This window comes from Microcaecilia unicolor, chromosome 2, assembly GCF_901765095.1.
Source record: "Microcaecilia unicolor chromosome 2, aMicUni1.1, whole genome shotgun sequence".
NCBI classification, from domain to species: Eukaryota; Metazoa; Chordata; class Amphibia; order Gymnophiona; family Siphonopidae; genus Microcaecilia; species Microcaecilia unicolor.
In genome coordinates this window covers 188,756,561-188,780,562 of record NC_044032.1, presented here as the reverse complement: position 1 = coordinate 188,780,562, position 24,002 = coordinate 188,756,561, and the positions used below count along the sequence as shown (strand labels likewise).

The 24,002-nt window shown below is 43.4% G+C and overlaps 1 protein-coding gene across 3 annotated transcripts in view; it reads right to left on the bottom strand.

The window, feature by feature from the left end:
* The window catches only part of MEGF10 (multiple EGF like domains 10), a 252,707-nt gene that overhangs the window by 131,616 nt on the left and 97,089 nt on the right, over positions 1–24,002 (bottom strand). For all 3 annotated transcript variants that reach the window (XM_030193579.1, XM_030193577.1, XM_030193578.1), the window contains 2 exons: positions 22,746–22,866; positions 13,768–13,904 (listed from right to left, as the gene is read on the bottom strand). In XM_030193579.1, coding sequence (XP_030049439.1) covers positions 13,768–13,904; positions 22,746–22,866 — 258 coding nt within the window. The remainder of the gene's footprint in view (positions 1–13,767; positions 13,905–22,745; positions 22,867–24,002) is intronic.

The following is a 24,002-nucleotide window of genomic DNA, read 5'->3' as shown; positions in this document are numbered from 1 at the left end:
CAGGTAAATTAAAGATGGCGCGGGGCAGTTAGTAAACAAGGGGAGGGAACAGGGAGACTCACGGCGCCGCTCGCCCACCCGCCCGACACCTAACTCTTTCCTGCTGTGGCTGGGGAGGCTTAGCCTTCCCAAGCCTCTTATACCGGGCGCCTATGTTTATAGAATAATGCTTAGAGCAGATTCCTGCATCTGACTTTGGGCGCAAGGACTTACACCTACTGAAACCTGGTGTAAATCCTTGCTCCCAATTGATAGCAGCTGAGTACACAAAACCAAGTATTCTATACAGTGACGTTCCTAGGTTGGCTGCCACCCGGGGCGGATCGCCGCTGCGCACACCCCCCCCCCCCCCCCCCCCGGTGTGCAGCGGCATCCTCCCCCCCAGGGTACAGCACGACCCCCCCAGTGCATTCCTAGCTGCTGGGAGCAGCCGCACGGCTGTCGACTCCACTGGCTCCCTCTGCCCCAGAACAGGAAGTAACCTGTTCCGGGGCAGAGGGAGCAGGGAACCAGCGGAGCCGACAGGCGCGCGGCTGCTCTCTGCACCCCTTCAGCAGGGTGCACCCGGAGCGGACCGCCCCCACTGCCCCGCCCTTGCTACGCCACTGATTCTATAACATCCCACCTAATTTCTGGGAAAGCCCACAGCCTGCCCATGCCTCCTTTTGAGTTGCACGCTATAAAATTTAGGTGCAGATGTTATAGAATAGCAACTAGACCAGATGCACGCACAAATCCAAATTGATGCCAATTAACTCCAGTTATTGATTGTCGACATCTCGTTAACTCATTCATTTGTTTGCGCATATGCCCTGTGCACCCAGCTCTGGCCAAACTATATATAACCCGGGGGTTAGCACAATTATGCATGCACACTAACACAGTCTGGATGGGTATAATGCAGTTGTTCTCAAACCTGTTCTGGGGGACCACCAGTCAGTCAGGTTTTCAGGATATCTATAATGAAAATGCATGAGACAGATTACCATGCTTATTACCTCCATTATATGCAGATCTCTCTCATGTATATTCATTAGTGATATCCTGAAAACTCGACTAGCTGATGGTCTCTCACTATGGTTTGAGAACTACTGGTATAATGTGTTTAATAAATCGGATTAGTTACAATATGTGTGTGTTTAACAGTAAGCATATATCTCTGCAGTTAGGGCCACTACTAAATGTTTAGCCCTCTCTCCAGTGGCATAGCCACAGAGGGGGAGCTTTGGAGGCCTGGGCCCCCAAATGTGGATTTGGGCCCCCCCAAAGTCAGCTGGTTTGACTGGTGGGGGTCCCCAAGCCCTACCAGCAGAACCTTTCCTCCAGTGATGTTCGTCGCTGCAATACCTACCCTGCTTCCTCCCCCACATACATGCTCGGTTTTAGAAAAATTGAGCAGGCATGAGTCTTCCCGCATGCTCAATTTCATTAAAACCAAGCATGCGCGTGAGAGGGGAGGGGGGAGGAGGCAGGGCAGGTAGGCATTGTGGCGGCAAACATTGCAGAAGGAAGGCTTCTGCTGGTGAGCCTTGGGGACTCCCACCAGCCCAGGTATGTGGGGTTGTGGCTGGGGCAGAGAGCAGCGGGGAGACAGGGCAAAATATCCCCCCCCCCCAAACACCTGCCTCTCTCCCATACAGTGTCTATTCAAGGAAAGAGTTAAGCTTCTAAATTCATCTGCATGAAATTACATTACATTCCACAGCCCACCAAACACCTGTTGCCGTTTTTTGTTACACTAAATGCAGCTTTGACAAGTTAACATTTTGTATTTAACGAACACAGAAGTCATGGAACACTACGAAGAGATAACCAAGGCAAAACAATGCAATTTGTGAGTGTGCAAACCTCTCTAAAAAAAAGTTTGTAAACCAATTTGACAATCCCACCCAAATTCTGTGGTACATAGTAGATTCACAAAAAAAAAAAGCCACACTGAACCATATAATATCTGATTTGGGATTTCTGAAGACTGCTGGATTTCCCTGTAGTCCCTTCAGGTTTCCTTGCATTTTGTTGAGATCACAGAGAAAAATAATCTGATGGCTTTCTCCCTACATATGTGGTAAAAATGAAAGGATTTTGTTGAACTGGATCAAAGTTGACACCCCCATCTTTCCAAGCTTAGCCCCTCTTTTGCCACTGTAGTGAACAAGAAAGAAAAGCCTGCTTCCCACACAAAACTGGAAACATGAGTAAGACTTGTGTTAATGATATTCTTCTCCTCACAGTGATTTCTGAACAGAAATACAGCAAAAACCAAAGACAAAAATAAAATCCAACCAAAGTGAAGAATCAGTGCAGCCCCTAATATAAGCTGTTTCTGGAGAAAATTGAGGGTTGGACTTTAGATCAGCTGCTACAGATGTTTTCCACTGAGAGTGTGTTTGGTGCCAAGATATGATTGCATATACATGGAACCTACCAAGAGTTCCCTTTAATTCTGTGCCATCAGCTGCTTCTCACTTGTTAGCTATGGCACACAAAATAACACAGCACCACAGCAACACGAAGGCATCTTTTACCCTGTAACTGATGAAGGCAACTTAGGAAATGTATGCTTGCCTCAGTGCCATAGGAATAAAACTATCCAAGACTGAGCTTCTTATATTTCCCCCTAAACCAACCTCTCCTCTTCCCCCATTCTGTATCTCTGTGGATAACACTCTCATCCTCCCTGTCTCATCGGTTCGTAACCTTGGAGTCATCTTCGAGTCCTTTCTCTCCTTCTCTGCAAATATTCAACAGACTGCTAAAACCTGTTGTTTCTTTCTCTATAATATCACAAAAATTCATCCTTCCTTTTCTGAGAACACTACCAGAACCCTTATCCACACTCTTATCACCTTTCACTTAGACTACTGCAACTTGCTTCTCACAGGTCTCCCACTAAGCCATATCTGCTGCACGATTTGTATTCCGCCAGTGTCGCTATGCTCATATTAGCCCTCTCCTCAAGTCACTTCACTGGCTCCCTATCCATTTCTGCATACAGTTCAAACTCCTCTTATTGCATTCACTCTGCAGCTCGCTCCTCAGTACCTCCCCACTCTTACCTCTCCATACACTGCTCCCTGGGAACTCCATTCACTGGGTAAATCTCTCTTATCTGCACCCTTCTCCTCCACTGCTAACTCCAGACTCTGTTCCTTTTATCTGGCTACACCATATGCCTGGAATAGACTTCCTGAGCTGGTACATCAAGCTCCATCTCTGGCCTTCTTCAAATCTAGGCTAAAAGCCCACCTTGTTCAGTACCCATGTTTTATCATTCCCACCTTAGTAATTCCCTTACCCCTTATTTGTCCTGTTTGTCTGTCCTAATTAGATTGTAAGCTCTGTTGAGCAGGGACTGCCTCTTCATGCCCAGTGTACAGCACTGCGTACATCTAGTAGCACTATAGAAATAAGTAGTAGTAGTAGTAGTAACAGTATTTCTCAAATTTGGTCTTATCGCCTTTTTAAGGATGGGTTTTAAGATTTCACTGTGAAAACTTTCTACGCGTGACAGATTGTCCAGCTGTGTGTTGACAAAGCACTACTAATTAATTACAGACAACAAAAACATTATACACTATCATTATATCCGATGAGACTCCTGAGGCAGGCCCCTTAGCCAACACACAGGTCTGTGTTGAGTCTGTGAATGTGAATAAGGGACTCTAACCTTGAGTTTTGATTGTGTGATCTTTGTCTCCTTTGCTGTGGTTGTGTGTTGCTGCTGATTGCGAGAGATTTCTTCTGTTTTGGTCAGTTTAGTATTTCCGCAAAACTGAAGACCGTTTGAAAGTTTAACTAATAGTAGTATCAGTATCCATTTGGAGCCTCTCAAGGTATTGGGTATTATATTGGATTAATCAATGACTATCAATGCAAAAGGCATTTGGGAGCTTAGAAAATTTAAGACAATTACAAACTGTTTTACATTTGATCAATTCAAGATTATTGTAAGGTCCAACATCATCTGAGGTAGTACATGAGCTAGAAACCACTCTAAAATGGCTTGAAACTCAGGATCTAGAACCTGTCAAATTTATGCAGCTGAGAAGCATTCTACAATTTGCTAAGCATCAATCATATGTCTTGAAGACCCAGCCACAAATTACAGACCATTAACTGAACACGTGAACCTTATGTGAACATGTACTGAATTTACATTCTACAGTACGTTGATTGCATTTATAAAATGGTTCTTTATTTGCTATAACACAGAGGTTATGTAATACTAAATCCCACCGTCGTATATTGTAAGTTTGATTTGCAGTCAGGAAAAGGATTTTATTGGACCTGTCTTGCCATTGCAGATTCAATTTGCATTGAATTGTCTTAAATTGAGTATTAGATCAGTTATTGCCTTTTTTTTATTATAGCACATCCTTTGTTATTAGGTGGTACTGGTTATATTTCCGAAGTACCGCATTTTACCGATGGAGAGGTGTATTTAGGGAGTACATTTTTAAAACTGAGTTAGCATAATCTCTGGGATAGGGATGGACAGGAGTACTTGTCTCCATGTAAATAGACCTGGCATAGCCCTGTAAATATACCTGTGAAGTAAGTGGTATTGGTTGTTCTCCATAGAACAACAAAAGATTACTTTAAGTTATTCAAGAGTACTTCAATTGTGTTGCTAGTATATTAATTTACCAGCTGCTTGTTGCAGAAGTTAAATAAAAGTTAAGTTGTCACTAAGCTTCGGTGTGCAGCATGGTTCCTGGACTGAAGAGCTGAGTGGAACTCTGAATGGTAAAGTGTCTCCAAAACCCCCGGATCGCTATTCTGCACCATTAACCCACCCTAGCTCGACTGTAAGTGGACTGAAAGGAGGTGCGGGGTAAGAGTGGCCTGAATGAAAGCAAAAACTGTGAGATTTGAAGTGTGAGAGATAGTGAACTTCTTTTGTGGCCCGGGTCTGGAGCTAGAGCTGGGTGAGGCCTGGGTTACATAGAAAATTTCAGACAGATGTTTTAAACTTAGGTAATTTGTCTGGAAATTTTTCTATCATTCTACCTTTTGGACAATAATCTGACCCTGCCCATGGCAACAGATGTTACTTGGCAATACACATAGTAACTGGTAAAAAAAACTGTATGATTCTCAAAGAAGTTTCCAGAGTAGACCTGGGGACACTCAATGAATTTACATGGAAATACTTTTAAAACAAATAGGAAGAAATATTTTTTCACTCAAAGAATAGTTAAACTCTAGAACTTATTGCAGGAGGATGTAGCAACAGTGATTAGCATATCTGTGTTTAAAAAAGGTTTGGAAAAATTCCTGGATTAAAGTTCACAGTCTGTTATTGAGATGGACATGGAGGAAGCCACTGCTTCTTTGGGATTGGTAGCATTGAATTTTGCTACCAATTGGGTTTCTTCCAGTTACTTGTGACCTGGATTGGCAGGATACTGAGCTAGATAGACCATAGGTCTGGCCCAGTATGGCTTTTCTTAAGTTCTTAGAATTAGTAACAAAGAAAATAAAACTGATTGATAGGGAAATATTAACATTACCTCTGTGTGCAACTATGGGTGTGAGTGTGTGTGTTTATGGTGCGTGTATTTGACACATGTAACAGCTGCAGGCACAGCATGACAGAGAAGTTAAGGACTCAACTCAGCTCCACTGTAGAGACTCAAAGTAAGTTCCAAAGATACTCGCTTCAGCTGTGGTAATCTTTATTTCCACGCCCTTTCCTTCTCAGGGTGAAATTCAGTTCAACTTCAAACATTCAAATATAAAATAGGAAAGTACTGTAACTGCTGAAATGATTTCAGGATATTTTTCAGTTCTAAGCAACTTTCAGAGTCTCTTTTCTCCACAAACAAGATTAAAAAAAATTAAAAAAAAGCAAATGTAAATTACTTCCACTAGGCATTTCAGGCCTTGGCAATTTAGGTCCTAATGAGACCCACCCAAACAACAATTCCATCTCTTTGTTTCCGCACAGCAAATAGGGTACTCACCTTTTAGTCCATATGTTAACTATCCATTCATTCAGCAGTGTTTACTGCACAGTCCTTGAATTAATTCTTTATATAGTGCTTAAAGGCTGGCTTTGTTTCAAAGATAGCTTGAAGCCTAAACAGCCCCTACCCTCAGGACAGTTACCACTCAAGAATTATCCTTCACGCCACATCTATTTTTGTTTACACACACACACAAAAAAAGAAAATTCATCTTTTTGCATTCCTTTAAAGCAGGCTTCTCCAATCTTTTTCTATCAGGAGCCACATTTATATTTTGTAACATTCAGAGGGACAAACCATGTACCATCATATTTTGCACATGTTTCGTCAAATAGTGTCAAAATATGACAGTGCATCATCCCCTCCACAGCCTTCACCCAGTCTCGCTCTCACTCTCCATTCCTTTCCTAATAATATCTAACATTCTATTTGCTTTCTTAGTCACCGCAGCACACTGAGCAGAAGGTTTCATCAATGATACACAACATGTTACTACAAGTATTGTGTGTTTGAGTGCGCTGTTTGAGTATGTTTGAGTGTGTGTTTGAATCTGGGATACTTGGGAAAACCCATAGTCCAGTGGGGTTCCCAACCTGTCCTGGGGGCTCCCAAGCCAGTCAGGTTTTCAGGATAGCCACAATGAATATTCATGAGACAGATTTGCATGCACTGCCTCCACTGCATGCAAATCTCTCTCATGAATATTCATTGTGGATATCCTGATGGGGAGCCCCCAGGACAGGTTTGGGAACCACTGCCATAGCTTATATGAATCTGTGATCCACCTTTTCTTCAGAAAACCAGAACTACAAGCCTAAGAAAGCAACAGGGCAAAGCCAAGACTAGACCTTCCCATCCCTACTAATCCAAAACTATTCAATAGCCCCAGAAGTGGGAGCCCACATTCTCAACCTACAGAGAAAATCCAACAAGGGCGATAAGGTGAGGGTGAAAGAGGATAGACTTAGAAATAATCTAAGGAAATATTTCTTTATGGAAAGGGTGCTGGATGTGTTAATCCTCCTCCCTCTGGAGTTTATGAAGATTATAATGGCATCTTGATTTGAGAAAGCAGGGAACAAATACAGAGGATCTCTGAGGGAGAGAAAGGGAGTCTAGAGATGACACTGGATAGGAGTGCTGCCATATTTTGTTTCTCTGTTTCTGTAAATAGGATCATTGGAGGAAATCAGCAAGTCTCATTCTTCTGCAAAGATTTCTGTCCAAACAGTCAGTTCAATGAATGGGGACTATGTGGAGCACTGCTGTTATCTCATCTCTACTAGGTCAATAAATCTTTGATATGAGACATCCCATATGTTACGTGTTTATGAACTGTTCACTTGATACTTTTTGGGTTGCTGCCATCAAAAGGAGAGCTTCCCATTCCTTCCCAAGTAGCTGAAGACATTTTAACATCAGAAAACTGCTTAAATCTACTGCTCGAATACCTGCCTTACATTTGTGGATTTCATCCTGATTGCCCTGTATTCAGTTAAATCCACTTATCTGAAGAAATGTTTACAGAAATTAGGAAAGCCAGCAAATTGGGAAACACTATAATAATGGGTGATTTCAATTACTCCAATATTGATTGGATAAATGTTATATTAGGGAGTGCCAGGGAGATAAAATTTCTAGATGTAATAAGTGACTGCTTCTTGGAGCAACTGGTTCAGGAACCGACAAGAGGGGGATCCATTTTGGATCTGAGCCTTTGTTGGCGTGCAGGGCATAGTGGGAGAGGTGGCAGTGTTGGGTTCCCTGGGAAACAGTGATCGTAACATGATCAAGTATGAGCTACTGCCTGGGATGAACCCACAAAGGAAATCTACTGTAGCTGCATTTAATTTTCAAAAGGACAACTCTAATAAAATGAGGAAAATGGTTAAAAAGAAGCTAAAAGGATCGGCTGCAAAGGTTAGGACACTAAATCAGGCGTGGACGTTATTCATCTTGGACACCCAGACCAGGTGCAATCCACGTATTTGCAAAGGTGGAAAGAAGAAAAAACAACAGCCAGCATGGTTAAAAGGTGAAGTGAAAGAGGATATTACAGCCAGAAGAATGTTGTTCAAAGAATGGAAAAAGGACCCAAATGAAGAAAATAAGAAGCAACATAAGTACTGGCAAGTCAGATGCAAAGCATTAATAAAAAAAAAGCCTAAAAAAGAATATGAAGAGAAACTTGCTGAACAGGCTAAAACTCAGAAGCAGAAAGCCTGTGAGGGAATCCGTGGGACTGTTAGATCACGAAGGAGCAAAAGAGGCACTCAGGGAGGACAAAGACATAGGGGAGAAACTGAATGAATTCTTTGCTTCAGTCTTTACAGAAGATCTGTCTGTACCAGAAATGGTTTTCAAGGGTGACAATGTGGAGGAACTGAATGAAATCTTGGTGAACCTGGAAGACGTACTGAGCCAAATCAACAAATTAAAAAGTAGTAAATCACCTGGAATGGATGGCATACATCCAAGGGTACTCAAAGAACTCAAACATGAAATTGCTGACCTGCAGTTAGTAATATGTAACCTGTTGTTACAATCGTCCATAGTACCTGAAGACTGGAGGGTAGCCAATGTGATGCCAAATTTTAAAAAGGGATCCAGGGTAATCCGGGAAATTACAGACCGGTAAGCCTGATGTCAGTGCCAGAAAAACAGTGGAAACTATTATAAAGAATAAAATTACTAACCTCATAGATAAACATGGTTTAATGGGACAGAGTTAGCATGGGTTCAGCCAAGGGAAGACTTGCCTGCCTCACCAATTTGCTTCATTTGTTTGAAGGCACGAATAAATATGTGGGTAAAGGTGAGCCGGTTGATGTAGTGTATCTAGATTTTCCGCTTTTGATAAAGTTCCTCTTGAGAGACTCCTGAGAAAATTAAAGTCATGGGATAGGAGGAGGCAATGTTGTGGTGTGGATTAGGAAGTGGTTATTGGACAGAAAACAGAGGGAAGGGTTAAATGGTCATTTCTCTCAATGAAGGAGGGCGAACAGTGGAGTGACGCAGGGATCAGTACTTGGACCGGTGTTATTTAACATATTTATAAATGATATAGCAATCAGAATGACGAGTGAGGTGATTAAATTTGCAGATGACACAAAACTATTCAAGGTTATTAAAATACGTGCGGACTGTGAAATATTGCAGGAGAGGGCAGACTTATACGGTCTGTGCCAGGGCTGGTGGTTGGGAGGCGGGGATAGTGCTGGGTAGACTTATATGGTCTGTGCCAGAGCCGGTGGTGAGAGGCGGGGCTGGTGGTTGGGAGGCGGGGATAGTACTGGGCGGACTTATATGGTCTTTGCCCTGAAAAAGACAGGTACAAATCAAGGTAAGGTATACACAAAAAACTAGCACATATGAGTTTATCTTGTTGGGCAGACTGGATGGACCGTGCAGGTCTTTTTCTGCCGTCATCTACTATGTTACACACGTTACTTTAGGAAATTGGAATATTGGACATCCAAATGGCAGATGAAATTTAAAGTAGACAAATGTAAGGTAATGCACATTAGAAAGAATAATCCGAATCATAGTTACCTGATGCTACGGTCCACCTCGGGGTTCAGCAACCAAGAGAAACATCTAGGTGTCATTGTAGATAATACGCAGAAATCTGCTCAATGTGCAGCGGCAGCCAAAAAAGTAAATAGGATGCTAGGAATTATTAATAAAGGGATGGTAAATAAGACCAAAAATACTATAATGCCTCTGTATCGCTCCATGGTGTGATCTCACCTTGAGTACTGTGTTCAGTTCTGGTCGCCATATCTCAAAAAAGATATAGCGGAATTAGAAAAGGTTCAAAGAAAAGCGACCAAAATGATAAAGGGGCTAGAACGCCTCTCCTATGAGGAAAGGCTAAAGAGGTTAGGGCTCTTCAGCTTGGAAAAGAGATGGATAAGGGGAGATATGATTGAGGTCTACAAAATCCTGAGTGGTGTAGAACGAGTAGAAGTAAATTGATTTTTACTCGTTCCAAAAGTACAAAGACTAGGAGACACTCAAAGAAATTACATGGAAATACTTTTAAAATAAATAGGAGAAAATATTTTTCACTCAACGAATAGTTAAGCTCTGGAACTCTTTGCCGGAGGATGTAGTAACTGCAATTAGCATATCTGGATTTAAAAAAAAAGGTTTGGACAAGTTCCTGGAGGAAAAGTCCATAGTCTGCTATTGAGACAGACATGGGGAAGCCACTGCTTGCCCTGGGATTGGTAGCATGGAGTGTTGTCACGATTTGGGTTTTGCCAGGTACTTGTGACCTGGCTTGGCCACTGTTGGAAACAGGGTACTGGGCTAGATGTACCATTGGTCTGACCCAGTATGACTACTCTTATATTCTTATGTTCCCACAGACTGGACGCATATTGTTTTGGCAGCTCCTATAACCCTTTCTTGGTATTTCCTACTAGTGCCTTTTTGGAAACTTGGTTAACAATTATACCCCTATCCTGTGAAACTTGTCTATAGGAACTGCCTTTGGGGACTCCTGAGTTCAGATTGCTATTCTAGAGCAATCTGAAGTACACAACTGTTTTGGCTTTGATCAAATACTGTAGGCTTCCAGTTTGTTCTGATACTTGTAGAAACCTGTATCCCCCCCCCCCCCCCCCCCCATTATCCCTTTTTTCTGTTAATACTGTAGCATTGCACCACTGGTACAATGGGCTCCATGCAGAATGTCTGAATAGTAGAATTCACTGAAACAACTCAGTTCTTTCACATTTTGCTTCTCATTGGTAACATGCTGGTCGATATTCAAAATTATTTAACTAGCTGCTGATCAGTTCGATCACTTGTTTGGGGTTATCTACTGATTTTCTGTGGCACTTAACTGGTTATTTCCGCTGAAAATTAGAAGTTAGTTCCTAAATGAAAACTGGATATTTTGTGGGCATTCCGGGGGCGGAGTCATTAGTTGCCCAGTTAAGTGCCAATACTCAGCCCTAAGCCAGGGTAACTGCATAAGCGGGACCGCAAAAAACACAGTCCTATCTTTATATGCTAACTCATAGCCGATTTAAATTCTGAATATCGACTTAACTGGTTATGGGTTAGCCGGCTCCACATAAACTGGATATCCAATGCCGAAGCCCAGACATGGATGGGCATTGAATATCTGGGAAATACGCCAGCAGCAGTAGTCAGGAAGATGCTCACCACTGCATCTAAATATTGATCCCCATGGTATTTATAGGCTTCCTACTGGTCTTCAGGATAGCCAAAATATGTAAATTAACTATAAAATGGAAGATCCAAGATGGCGGCAAGTTGTTAGGTTGCTGTGACTCACGTTCCTGAGAAATGCCGAAACGAAGAGGGAGAATAGCGGGTAGGGCTTCCCCGCTTACCCCCTCATTACCTGGTCCATTGGATCGATACCTGAGATCACAAGGAGTTCACCGAGACGGCGGTTTGCTGCCAGAGGTTTGCGCCGGCGAAACGGAGACTTCGGCGCTCTCTGGTCTTGAAGTGACCCTTAGCCCCGCCGAACGTACTCCTCCTCCCCAGCCGATAGGCGCCAGTTCCTTTCTCTTGGATTCGACGGGGTCCACTCCTGGAGAGGTAAGGGGCCCAGAAGAACGTTGAATCGAAGCCTCCCTTACTATAGAGGCGGGACTGGAGAGCGGTTTGCTTGTGGAAACGCTGCAAACTGAGGGGAGAGACGCCGAGGGACCGAGTGAAGACAGAGACCAGTCTGTAAGGTTTGAATTACCCAAAGAATTTATTACTAGACCAAAGGATGTGACACTAGAAGCTTTGTGGGATTTGGTTTCCAATCTGGGACAAGTTTTCCTTAAACAGATAAATGATTTTCAACCAAAAATTAAAACTCTGGAAAATAACTTAGGGGTACAAGAACAACAGATTAAAGATTTGGATGGAAAATTTCTTAATTTAGATCAGAGAATTACAAAGCTTGAAACGTTACAATCTACTATGGTAAAAGATTTGACAAATCTTAGAGATAAAATGGAATTCTTTGACAATTATACCAAAAATCACAATCTAAGATTTGTCAATTTTCCTAGACTTCAAAATGTTACTCCTATAGATATGCTGAAGCGCTATATGCGTGAAAACCTATTAATTCCTGAACAGAATTTGCCTCCAATGACTATGGTTTACTATATCCCAGGGAAAGGAACCTCTCAACCCGAAGCTCTGATTGATGTCTCTCTCTTGCTTGAGACTTCGGATACCGAAATGGCAACTGCGGCTACTCTGGTGGCTACAGTTGCATTACTACCAGATAAGAATTGGATCTTTCGTTTGTTCTTCCGTAATAGAGATAAACCCTTTTTGGGTTTAAAAGTTTTACTTTTTCCTGATGTCTCTAAGGAGACCCAACGACGAAGGAAGCAATTCCTTCTCCTCAGGCCTGAAATTCTGCACTTGGGGGGTGCCTTTTTTTTAAGATACCCCTGCAAGTGTATAGTCAGGCTTGGGGAGAAAAAATATGTATTCACAGAACCGTCTCATGTATCTTCACTCATAACCTCGGCGAAAATGGATAAACGTTAAGTTATATGTTTACTCCACTTAACAATATTTGTATAATTTTCCTTTTTTGATAAATCCTTATATTGTCTCCAATAATTTCCTGAAATCTTGGATCACAATTATGGACTTGAGTATAGTTTCCTATTGTGATGCTTAGCCTCACTTATTTTTTCTTGTTCTTATTATTATTTTACAATTTTGTAAATAATTATATACTTTTCCTGAACAAGCGGATGGTCTTGTAAAATAATGGAAAATGTTAATAAATATAAATTAAAAAAAAAAAAAAAAATTAACTATAAAATGAAGATATTTGGACGCCTTACTTACTGTGGCTATCAGGTGGTGTAGACACTCAAAGTATAGAATGGGCAAACATTCTGAATTATGCCACAGAACAAAGTGATAAACTTTCAAAACAACGCAAATTTTACAGTACCTCAGGTGGGTCCTACACTGAATGACCATTAACAATTAAGAGTCCACCAGTAAAGATAGCACAAAGGATCTCAGCAATGCCACTTAAAGGAATATTAACTTTAAACCTTCAAGATTTATGCACCCACCTCCTCATTGATCCAATGAGCATATCAAGTATCAACTTTATCAAAACTTGAAAAAATTCCCGCTTTAAGAACTCTACATGTTTTGTAAACATTATCAAAAAGAGTACTCATTTCATGACGTTTTAAATCCAAGTTGGTCGGGGACCAAATCCAACGTGACATTTTTCGCTCCACAGGCTTTCTCACGCCTGTTGGAGAGGCAAGTTCGGTTGGATGAAAAAGGCCATTCCCTGAAAAAACCTGCTATGCTATTGCTTATATTACAAATGGTAATTTATTGCTAGCTTTGAGAAGAGTGTTTTTTGGAATTGTATATGAGGTCTCTTCTCTCCTCTGTTTATTTGGTATGTATGGTCATGCCGTCACCTGAAGATCACAACTGGATTTTTCTGAATATAAACATTTATGTGGGTAGATACTCTCCCTGATTTAAAAAAAAAAACACAGGATAAAGTTTATAAACACTAGGCTCTCATCGTCCATCCATCTCTTAGTCATAATCATCACAGCAAAAATAGAGCAGAGCCTTCAGTGGATTTTCTAAAAGCCAGGCCTGATTACAGTATCCAGAGTAATAGAAATTTGTCACCCCTGTACTAGGGAGGTGAAAGATTTTAACACACGAGCACCAAAGCAGTCAAAGAAAGAAATTCATAATAAGTTGCTTATGGTTCTTTCTCACAAAGTGGAAACAACATATTATTTCTTACCGTTCTCCAGCGTAACCTGGACCGCAGTGGCACTGGCCTGTGGCAGAGTCACATGAGCCTCCGTTGTGACACTGACATTCCTGGGTGCAGTTCCTTCCATAACGACCCTCAGGACATGGCTGGCCACACACTGTGCCCTGCATTGAAACAGAATCTAATGACTAGGGCTAGAAAAACAAGGGGAGGGAATGCAGGAGAGGCAGCTATTGTTCAGATTTACAAAACCAAACCTTTTTCAACACAGTGCAGGGTGATAATATGCATGGATCTGCAGCTGGCATCCAGTGATAATGGCAACTATGGTGCAGCCAATAGTATCTGGCTTGTATGGAAGCATCGGATGGCTTTAACCCAAGTCCCTGAGGAAATTGTTGAAACCCACAGAGTCGGGCGTCACCAGGGGAAGCCGTTTGGGCAGTTACATTTTGCTACTGGGAAGTACACAGCAAGCAAGCTGGACAAGCAAGCTGAGTATTCCTACTAAAAAAATTTTTTTTAACGTTTAAAGATAAGTTCACGTTTTTTCTTTAACATTGTGCACTATATTATTTGTTAGCACTTGCTGATTCAGGCAATAGCACTTACACTTATGAATAAGAGTTAGCCCTATGAAAGATGTGCTATGCCACCTGGCAAAACCAATGATATTGCCTTAAAATAGGTGGATATTTCTGAGGGTACTCTTAAAAAATATTAAGATATTTATCAACTTACAACATAAGTGTTGTTGTATAAGCATTTTAAAGTTTTTCACTTCATACTGCTGTGAGCCTGTTTCATGTTTTTTCAACAGCATACATCTTTGGTTCTTAGTAGTATATGATATATTTTTTAGTATATGATATATTTTTTACCAAGGATTGTGGGGTTTGTTTTTGCATACTCAGGTCCATGACAGCACATGCAGGTCCTAGGAGCAGTTTTAGTTGGTACTGCAGTGCACTTCAGACAGGCGGACCCAGGCCCATACCCCCCCTACCTGTTACATTTGTGGAGGAAACAGTGAGCCCTCCAAAACCCATCACAAACCCACTGTACCCACATGTAGGTGCCCCCCTTCACTCGTAAGGGTTATGGTAGTGGTGTACAGTCGTGGGTAGTGGGTTTTGGGGGGGGGGGTTGGAGGGCTCAGCACACAAGGTAAGGGAGCTATGTACCTGGGAACAATTTCTGAAGTCCACTGCAGTGCCTCCCACGACCAAATGGCTTGCATTAGGATGTTTTTGACATGGACATCTTTGGTTTAGAAAATCGCCGAAAGTCAGAAACGTCCATGTCTAGGGACGACCAAATCCAGGGACGTCCAAATTTAAGGATTTGGATGTCCCTGACCGTATTTTCGAAACGAAAGATGGCCGTCCATCTTATTTCAAAAATACAGGTTTCCCCCGCCTCTGGATTTTGCCATTTTGCAAGGATATCCAAATCGCAACTTGTACGTTCCTTTCAAAAATTCCCCTCCACGTCTCTCAGCGGCCCTGATTTAGAATCTTCTTTGGGGACTTTGGAGAACCAGCTATTCAGTCTGCTATTCTTTCATTTTTAAACACAGAAACATAGAAACATGATGGCAGGTAAAGGCAAATAGCCCATCTAGTCTATTCATCCACAGCATCCACTATCTTCTCCTCTTTTTAAGAGATCCCACATGCCTATCCCACGCTTTCTTGAATTCAGACAGTAGTTGTCTCCACCACCTCCACTGGGAGGCTTATTCCACAAATCCACCACCTTTTTCCATAAAAAAATTTTCTTAGATTACTCCTGAGCCTATTATACCTTAACTTCATACCATGCCCTTTCATTCTGGAGCTTTCCATCATTTGAAAAAGGCTTACCTCTTGTAACTTAATGCTACAGAGATATTTAAACATCTCTATCATAGCCCCTCTTTCATGACTTAAGTATACATATTGAAGTCTATAAGTCTGTCCCCGTACGCTTTGGACTAGATTCTGTATATCACACAGTGGCGTAGCCACAGGTGGGCCGGGCCCACCCACTTAGGGCTCAAGCCCACCCACAGTAGCACACGTTTAGTGGTAGCTGTGGGATCCCAAGCTCGGCCAGCTGAAGACTTCCTCCAGATGGAAACGAAAATGCTACTCTCCATGATACCGGCACCTGCGTATGTTCAGTTTTCAGCGCGTGCCTGCTGCAGACTGCCAAGGTGGAAGGAAGCGTTTTCCCACCAACTGAGATATTTTTTGGGTGGTGGTTGGGGGGGGGGGGGAGAGAACAATTGGTGCCCACCCACTTCTTCCCTAGGCCCACCCAAAATCTGTTGTCTGGCTATGCCCCTGATATCACACCAAGATTTCTGTGCAGAAATCGAAGAGTATGCTATAAAGTATGCTCTAATGTAGGCGTACTTTATAGAATATGCTGAATGCTGGTCCAGGCAAATAAATTTAGTCGCGGCCAATTATGCCAAGTAAAACCTTGAGTAAATCCTGATGCCTAAATTAGGCGTGGAGCGGGTGTATTCTATAACAATGCGCATAGATTCTAGAAACGCCCACGACTCACCCATTCCATGCCCATAACCACGACCACTTCTCAACTATGCGACATAGACTTTACGCGCACCATGTTATAGAATACACTTAGCAGATAGTGTGCGTAAATTCTAATTAATGTCAATTATGCTGATAATTGCTTGTTAACAACCAACTATTAGCGATGATTAGCTTGTTAACTAATTAAGTTATGCGCATTGCTATGGAATACACTTCGATGTCCATGTGGAAATCTTAGCGCGATATATAGAATCCCAGGGTTTATGATAGAGACCACTGACCAATTTTATAGCCACCCTCTGGATCAGAGATTGTCAACCTTTTCCATCTCACGGCACACTGACAAGAAGCTAAAATTGTCAAGGCACACCATGAGTTTTCTAAGGATATACGTCTTCTCTACCCTCTTCTCGCCCTGCTCTACCCCCTTAAGTTGCTCTTCCCCCCCCCCCCCAATACACACAACTTAAAAAAAAAAAACACTAGTCTTTGATATTGTTTGATAAAGGCAAGATAAAATTTAAGAGCTCCTAAGAAATGAGGAAAAAAGGAAGAAAAATCCAGCAGTCAATTGCAGACATAAAAGGCTTCAACAAAAGTTTTGATTTTCAATTCACTTATCCGGAACCAGAGAAGCAAAACAATTTTTGGTGAAAACTAAGCATGTGCTGAGTACCGGCATCAGCAGATCAGGAAGCAGCTGCTGACTGCTGAACTGCACGTAGGAGCTTCTGGGCACCTTCAGGGACATCTTCAACTGACGGGGCTTGGGGACCCCTACCTGCCACCGCAGCCACTGAGAGTCTCACAGCACACCTGCAGACCATCCACTGCACACCAATGTGCCGCGGCACACTGGTTTAAAATCACCGCTCTGGATCGACTCCATCCTGTTCATATATAATTTAGAAGGTGTGGTCTCCAGAATTGCACACAGTATTCTAGGGCCTCACCTGAGTCTTATACAAGGCACTATCACCTCTTTTTTCCTGCTGGCCATTCCTCTCCCTCTGCATCTGAACATCCTTCTGACTTTGACCGTTGCCTTTTCTACCTGTTTGGCTACCTTAAGATCATCAGATACAATCACTGCCAACTCCTGCTCTTCTTTTGAATGCCAAAGTATTCGGTGTAGAAAAGAAGAGCAGGACTTTGGAGTGATTGCATCTGATGATCTTAAAGTGGCCAAACAGGTAGAAAATGTGACAAAGTCAGAAGGATGATCGGGCGCACAGAAAGAAGAATGGCCAGCAGGAAAGAAGAGGTGATAGTGCCCTTGTATAAGTCTCTGGTGAAGCCCTATTTAGAATACTGCGTGCAGTTCTGGAGACCACACCTTCAAAAGTATATATGAACAGAATGGAGTCGATCCAGAGGGTGGCTATAAAACTAGTCAGTGGTCTCCCTCTGTCACAGGGGCGTATCTGGAATCCGGCGGTAGGGGGGGCCGGAGCCAGAGAGGGGGGGCACATTTTTGCCTCCCCCCCACCGCCGCCTCTTCTCTCCACCCCCCTCCCTGCCGTCAACCCTCCCCCGCTGCTTACTTTTGCTGGCGGGGGAGCCCCAACCCCCGCCAGCCGAGGTCCGACCCGCAGTCTCCATATTTCGTCTTCCTCCGTGGCCATGCTGCAAGGAAGTAACGCTGCAGTGCTGATTCGTTGAATCCAGTTCAGAGTCTGACGTCGCAGCACGTTGTACGCGCGTACAACGTGCTGCGACGTCAGACTCTGAACTGGATTCAACGAATCAGCACTGCAGCGTTACTTCCTTGCAGCATGGCCACGGAGGAAGACGAAATATGGAGACTGCGGGTCGGAACTCGGCTGGCGGGGGTTGGGGCCCCCCGCCAGCAAAAGTAAACAGCGGGGGAGGGTTGACGGCGGGGAGGGGGGCCAGGGCGAAATCTGCGGGGGCCCAGGCCCCTGTGGCCCCACGCAGATACGCCCCTGCTCTGTCATAAAGCCTACTGGGACAGACTTATAGACCTCAATATGTATACTGTGGAAAAAAGGCAGGAGAGAGGGGATATGATAGAGACATTTAAATATCTCTGTGACATTAATGGAGTGGAGGAGTGGCCTAGTGGTTAGAGCACCAGGCTTGCAATCCAGAGGTGGCTGGTTCAAATCCCACTGCTGCTCCTTGTGATCTTGGGCAAGTCACTTAACCCTCCATTGCCTCAGGTACAAACTTAGATTGTGAGTCCTCCTGGGACAGAGAAATATCCAGTGTAGCTGAATGTAACTCACCTTGAGCTACTACTGAAAAAGGTGTGAGCAAAATCTAAATAAATAAAATAATGAACAGGAGGGGATATGGTAACGATATTAAGGATAGCTCTTTTAGAAAATTCATACTGAACAAGGAATCTATGGGACCCTTTTACCAAACTGCAGTAAAAAGTGGCCATAGAGCGTCCTTACACAAGCCATTCCTATGTGCTGAGGCCATTTTTACTATCAGGGTAAAATAGTCATTTTTTGTATTAATGGCCACGTGCTAATTTTCCCATTAGTGCATGATCATTAGTGTGTGAGCCTCTACTGCCACCAGTGACGATCCTAGGTCGGCTGCCACCCGGGGCGGATCGCCGATGCACACCCTCCCCCGGGTGCAGCATGACATCCCCCCCTGGCGCAATGACACCCCCCCAGCACATCAACCCCCCCCCCCCCCGGGTGCATTCTTGGCTGCTGGGAGCAGCTGCGCGGCTCTCGGTTCCGCTGGATCCCTGCTCCCTCTGCCCAGGAACAGGAAGTAACCTGTTCCGGGGCAGAGGGAGCAGGGAAACAGCGGAGCCGACAGGCGCGTGGCTGCTCTCTGCACCCCTCCAGCGGCGTGCACCCAGGGTAGACTGCCCCCACCGCCCCGCCCTTGGTACGCCACTGACTGCCACCCCTTATGTAGTCAGGTAAGGGCTCACGTGCTAACCATGCATTAGTCAGTTAGCATTCGGCAATGTAGCTGCGCTAATTGATTAGCCCAGAGCACACCCACTCTCCACCCCTAGCCTTAAAAAATAAATTTTATTTTTCAGCACGTGGGTGGTGCACACATGCAAAAATTGCTGCAGGATGCCTGAGCAAGTAAGCCCTTTTTTGCTGCTGTAGTAAGCACAAGTTAGTACTTACGGCAGTTTAGTCAAAGGACGCCTAAGACTCCTAAATTTCATTTACCAGCCCCTAAAGAGCTGTTTAATAAATATTTCAAGGAAGTCTTGGAGTTGAGTGAGGCTGATTCTATTTTGACTTCTAACGTGTTATATTTCTTCTGCTAAAATTGATTCCAAAGAGAGCGAGGAAGGATGGGGCCTGGTGGATGGAGCGTGAATTGATTTAACAGCATTTTTAGAGATGTCTCATGATGTGATTTCCACCAATTACTCTTCTGGCTTCCTTTGTCAATGAGAAAGATAAAATAGCTGTATCAAAACTTTTTTTCAACATAACGATGCAATTTTTTGTGGTCAAAAAGTTAACATTTTCCCTGATGTGTCCCAGGCAACACAGGTGCGTAGGAGACAATTTTTGACTCCAAAGCCTAAGATAGTAAGATAACAAGAAAACATTATGAGACAATTCTGGGTACATGTGGGGGAGTTCAAGCTTATTGCTTGTAATGTTGCATAATTTTCTTTAAGTGTACTTTACCAATTGAATAAAATAGAAAAAAAAAGGCTACAGCTTTGTACTGTACATAGATAGCTTCCTAGTGAAACTCTCACTGCTTGGTAAAATAGTTTCCTTTTCTGTCTCACAGGTCTGACAAACCAGCTCCGCTACAGCACTCTGTACTGATTGGCACATGGCTTTGTAAATAAACTACACTGTAAACCCCATAGAACGCAGATGTAGGGGTCCAAGATATTTGACCATGGTATAAGAGAATTCACATTCTATCAGGTCTATAGTATAATATATAATACCAGAAAAGAACAGGGGTCCAACCCTTGACTGTGTTATAAGTGACGCTGTGTTATATTGAGCAGCATTACATGGAGTCTACAAGCGTACTTGTAACTGAGAGCATGGAGAAATTGGCTTGCCTTTTCTCCCCAATTAGGACAACACTTCGATTTCTAATTTAGGGGCCCTTTTAAAGCTGTGGTAAGCGCTGCAGGTGGTCCAGAATGCTGCTGCTCGAGTAATAGTGGGTATGTCGAAGTTTTCCCATGTAACACCTTTTCTTAAACAAATGCCTTGGCTACCAGTTTTAAAAAAAGAATAAATTTCAAGGTGCTGACGATTATACGTCAGACTTTATTTCCTGATGCTTCATTTTATTTGAAGCAAGCTTTGAATATTTATTAGCCGAGACACACACTGTGGCCAGAGACTGCTATGCAGCTTTCTACTGACGTAGAGGTGCGGTTATGTCATGAGGATATACGAGCTTCAGCTTTTGTTTCGGGTGGAATCTCCCTGTGGAATGTACGATCTGGTCAGTTTCATCACTGTGGTAGCTTTATACAGTTTAAAAAACTTTCAAAGACCCAATTGTTTGTGACTGTGTTTTTTTTGATTGCACATAGATTTGTTTTCTTTGGTTGCAGAGTGATGATATAAGATTACTGTTCATTTAGTATTGTGTATGTGTTTGTTTAGTTTATTTTATTATGAATGTTTTTTAATGGAAACCACTTTGTTTTAAGTGGCACATAAGGTTTTAAAATAATAAATAAAAATACTAAAGCATGCTTACCGCGGGTTCATTGCACTGTTACTGGGTGCGTTCAGGCGTCCCGTGATAGTTTATAACATTTATTTTGTAGCGCTGGGGGGCATGTTTGGGGGAGGCAGAGAGTGGGAGCAGCTATGCTAATCAGTTAGCATGTTGGCATTGCCACACTCTAACTGATTTAGTGCAGGATTAGCACGTGAGCCCTTACTGCCTACAAAATAGGTGTCGGTAAGTGCTCACATGGTAATAGCCATGCACTTCACGTACCCTATACATAAGACTGATTGAACATAACAGCGCCATTAAAACAATTAAACAGACGTCTCCTTTAGCACTGCGCTGTGAAGAATTTAAACATCACTTCAGTTCCCTACGATGTTTGGTCTTACAACAAATTACAGCCGGAGGATGAAAACTTTCAGACAGAAGACGCGCACTCTTACAGAATGAGCAAAGATGGATTTTTATGCTTAATGCATCCATCCCAGCCGGACTTAACTCTAAAATTGAATGGATTCATTTCCTGTAAAGTCCAGAACCCAAAGCATGGTACCATCCTTTAGAGTATGACGGTAGTTCTGTTTTGAACGCTAGTGATTGGCAGCTCTAGCACTAGCGTGGGACATCAGTTAGTCTTTAAAAGAGTGGCCATTTTCCAGGGTGGGTGTCTTTGCGGCTACCGTCGGCTGTACCGAACAGAAGTAAGCACACTTGTTTGAACAAATTAGAAGGTTTTGCACTGGCACTACGACAATTTACTTTTACTTTTATTCAGTTATAGATCTACATGGCCCGTGATCCTGAAGCAGAAGAGTGATTCCAAACGCTGGCCATCATTGATCACGGTCAAGATCCTGTAACATCTTGCACAAACCATCTGACAAAGTTAAGTTTTCAGTGTTCTGAGCAGTTCATTAAGCGAGCGGTTTATTAAGTTAATAGTTAACACACTACATAATGGAGGTTTTTGCCTATGATGAGGAAGTCCCGCTCCTTTAAGGTTATTTATTAAAAAACCTAGGAGCTTCTTGAGGCTTTTTTCCTCCTTCTCACCTGAAGTGTGTCCATGATTTTGAGCTCCTATATTGTTTGTGAAAATTAGCATGTGGCCATTATTGTAGAAATAGGAATTTTGGCCATTTAACGGCAGCGCTAAAAGTGGCCTTAGCGTGTGGGAAAGACCCGTGCTGAGGATAGCGCAGGCCACTTTTTAGTGCTGCTTATTAAAAGGGCCTCTTAACGTCTTCCTAACATTCCTCCAAATTCTAGCAGATACCTTGTTCGTCCCTGATGGACTATACCTGGTCATAAGAAATAATCCGAACACTAGCCCCAAAACATTCTATCACTCCACCACTGAATTCATTCAGCACCTTCAGCTATTAAAAACACAAGTATGTACATATTCAATCATCTATTTCTTTTTCATTTTTCTAAGCGCTTGATTTTAAAACAGTGATTAGTAACCACTGCTCTCCCTATTGTGAAGTGGGTCTGCGCATTCATATCTGCAATTCTGCTGATTCACAATGTTGTGGTTTAAACAGGCAACAATAAAGAACTGAGAATGCCAAAATCATTGCATGTAATTATGTAATTAAGACTACAGTAAACAGAATAATGCAGTGATGAACCATGCCATTTATTCTAATAACTTTTTGATATAATTTACTACCACTGAAATAATTCAGGGTGCCTGCTTTCAGCATTTGATTAATTTTCTATTGATTAGCATGGAGAAAGTGGTTCATGAGGGATGTGGTTATGCATTGGATTTACCTTCCAGCCAGCTGGGCAGGAGCATTCTCCGGTGATGTGGTGGCACACTCCCCCATTCTGGCATGGGCATCTTTCTTCACACTGCGGGCCATGTTTGCCAGGGGGGCAGAGATCTTCACAACTAAAAGATGAATGCACGACAAGCAACAATTAGAGGGCAGTGGAGAGGGGTTCTTCCATGTCTTCATCAATATGAGTTGTATCTGGGCTGGGGAGGAGGGAAGCATCAGGCTAAACTAGATCTTAGGTCACTTCTTCTCAACTGCTGCCAGGTAAGGGTTTCTCCTTGCAGTTACAGTACTACTACTACTACTATAAATCATTTCTATAGCGCTACCAGTCGTACGCAGCGCTTTACAATTAAACATGAAGAAAAGAAAGTCCCTGCTCAAAAGAGCTTACAGTCTAAATCAGGTCAGACAGACAGGACCAATAAGGATAAGGGTAGGACAGACAGAAGGACACATAGGGAAAGGGACTATTGAAGAGAGGAAGACAAGATAAGCTCATACTTTTGCATGCATGCAGTTCTGCAGCAAAGGTTGACTGTTATAAATACATAGATGTACCTCATTCCCTCTCTGGTCCTAGGTGAGCAATTACGGTATGCCAAACCTTTGGTTTGTTTAAGAGTTATGATAGAGTGAGCCCTGGGCGGAAAGTCATTAGGGAAGTGACTGGAGGACCCAGGAGAAGCTCAGAGGTTCTAAAAGGGAAGTTCAGTCCTTGATTGCTTGAGGTCTGAACTACCTATACAGTGGCATTCTGTGCTTGGCTGACACCCGGGGCAGATCGCCGCTGTGCGCACCCCTCCCCCCGGGTGCAGTGCAACACGGCGCCCCCCTGGCGTGGACCCCCCCCCGGCGCAGCACCTCTCACTCCCCCTCCAACAGTCCCCACCTGCCTACCAGCTGAGCTCCGTGCACCCGACACCTCAAATCTGCAGCGCTGCTGACTGTAAAAGAAGAAAACCGTCTCGTTGTTGGCCCTTCACTCACTGAGTCCTGCCCTCTGATGTGACTTCCTATTTCCTCGAGGGCGGGACACAGTGAGTGAAGGGCCAACGATGAGACGGTTTTCTTCTTTTTCAGTCAGCAGCGCTGCAGATTCGAGGTGCCGGGTGCACGGAGCTCAGCTGATAGGCAGGTGGGGACTGTCGGATGGGGGGGGAGTGAGAGGCACTGCGCTGGGGGGGGGGTCCATGCCGGGGGGGTGCCATGCCACGCCGGGGGGGGTGGACGGAGCACCCCCCACCCG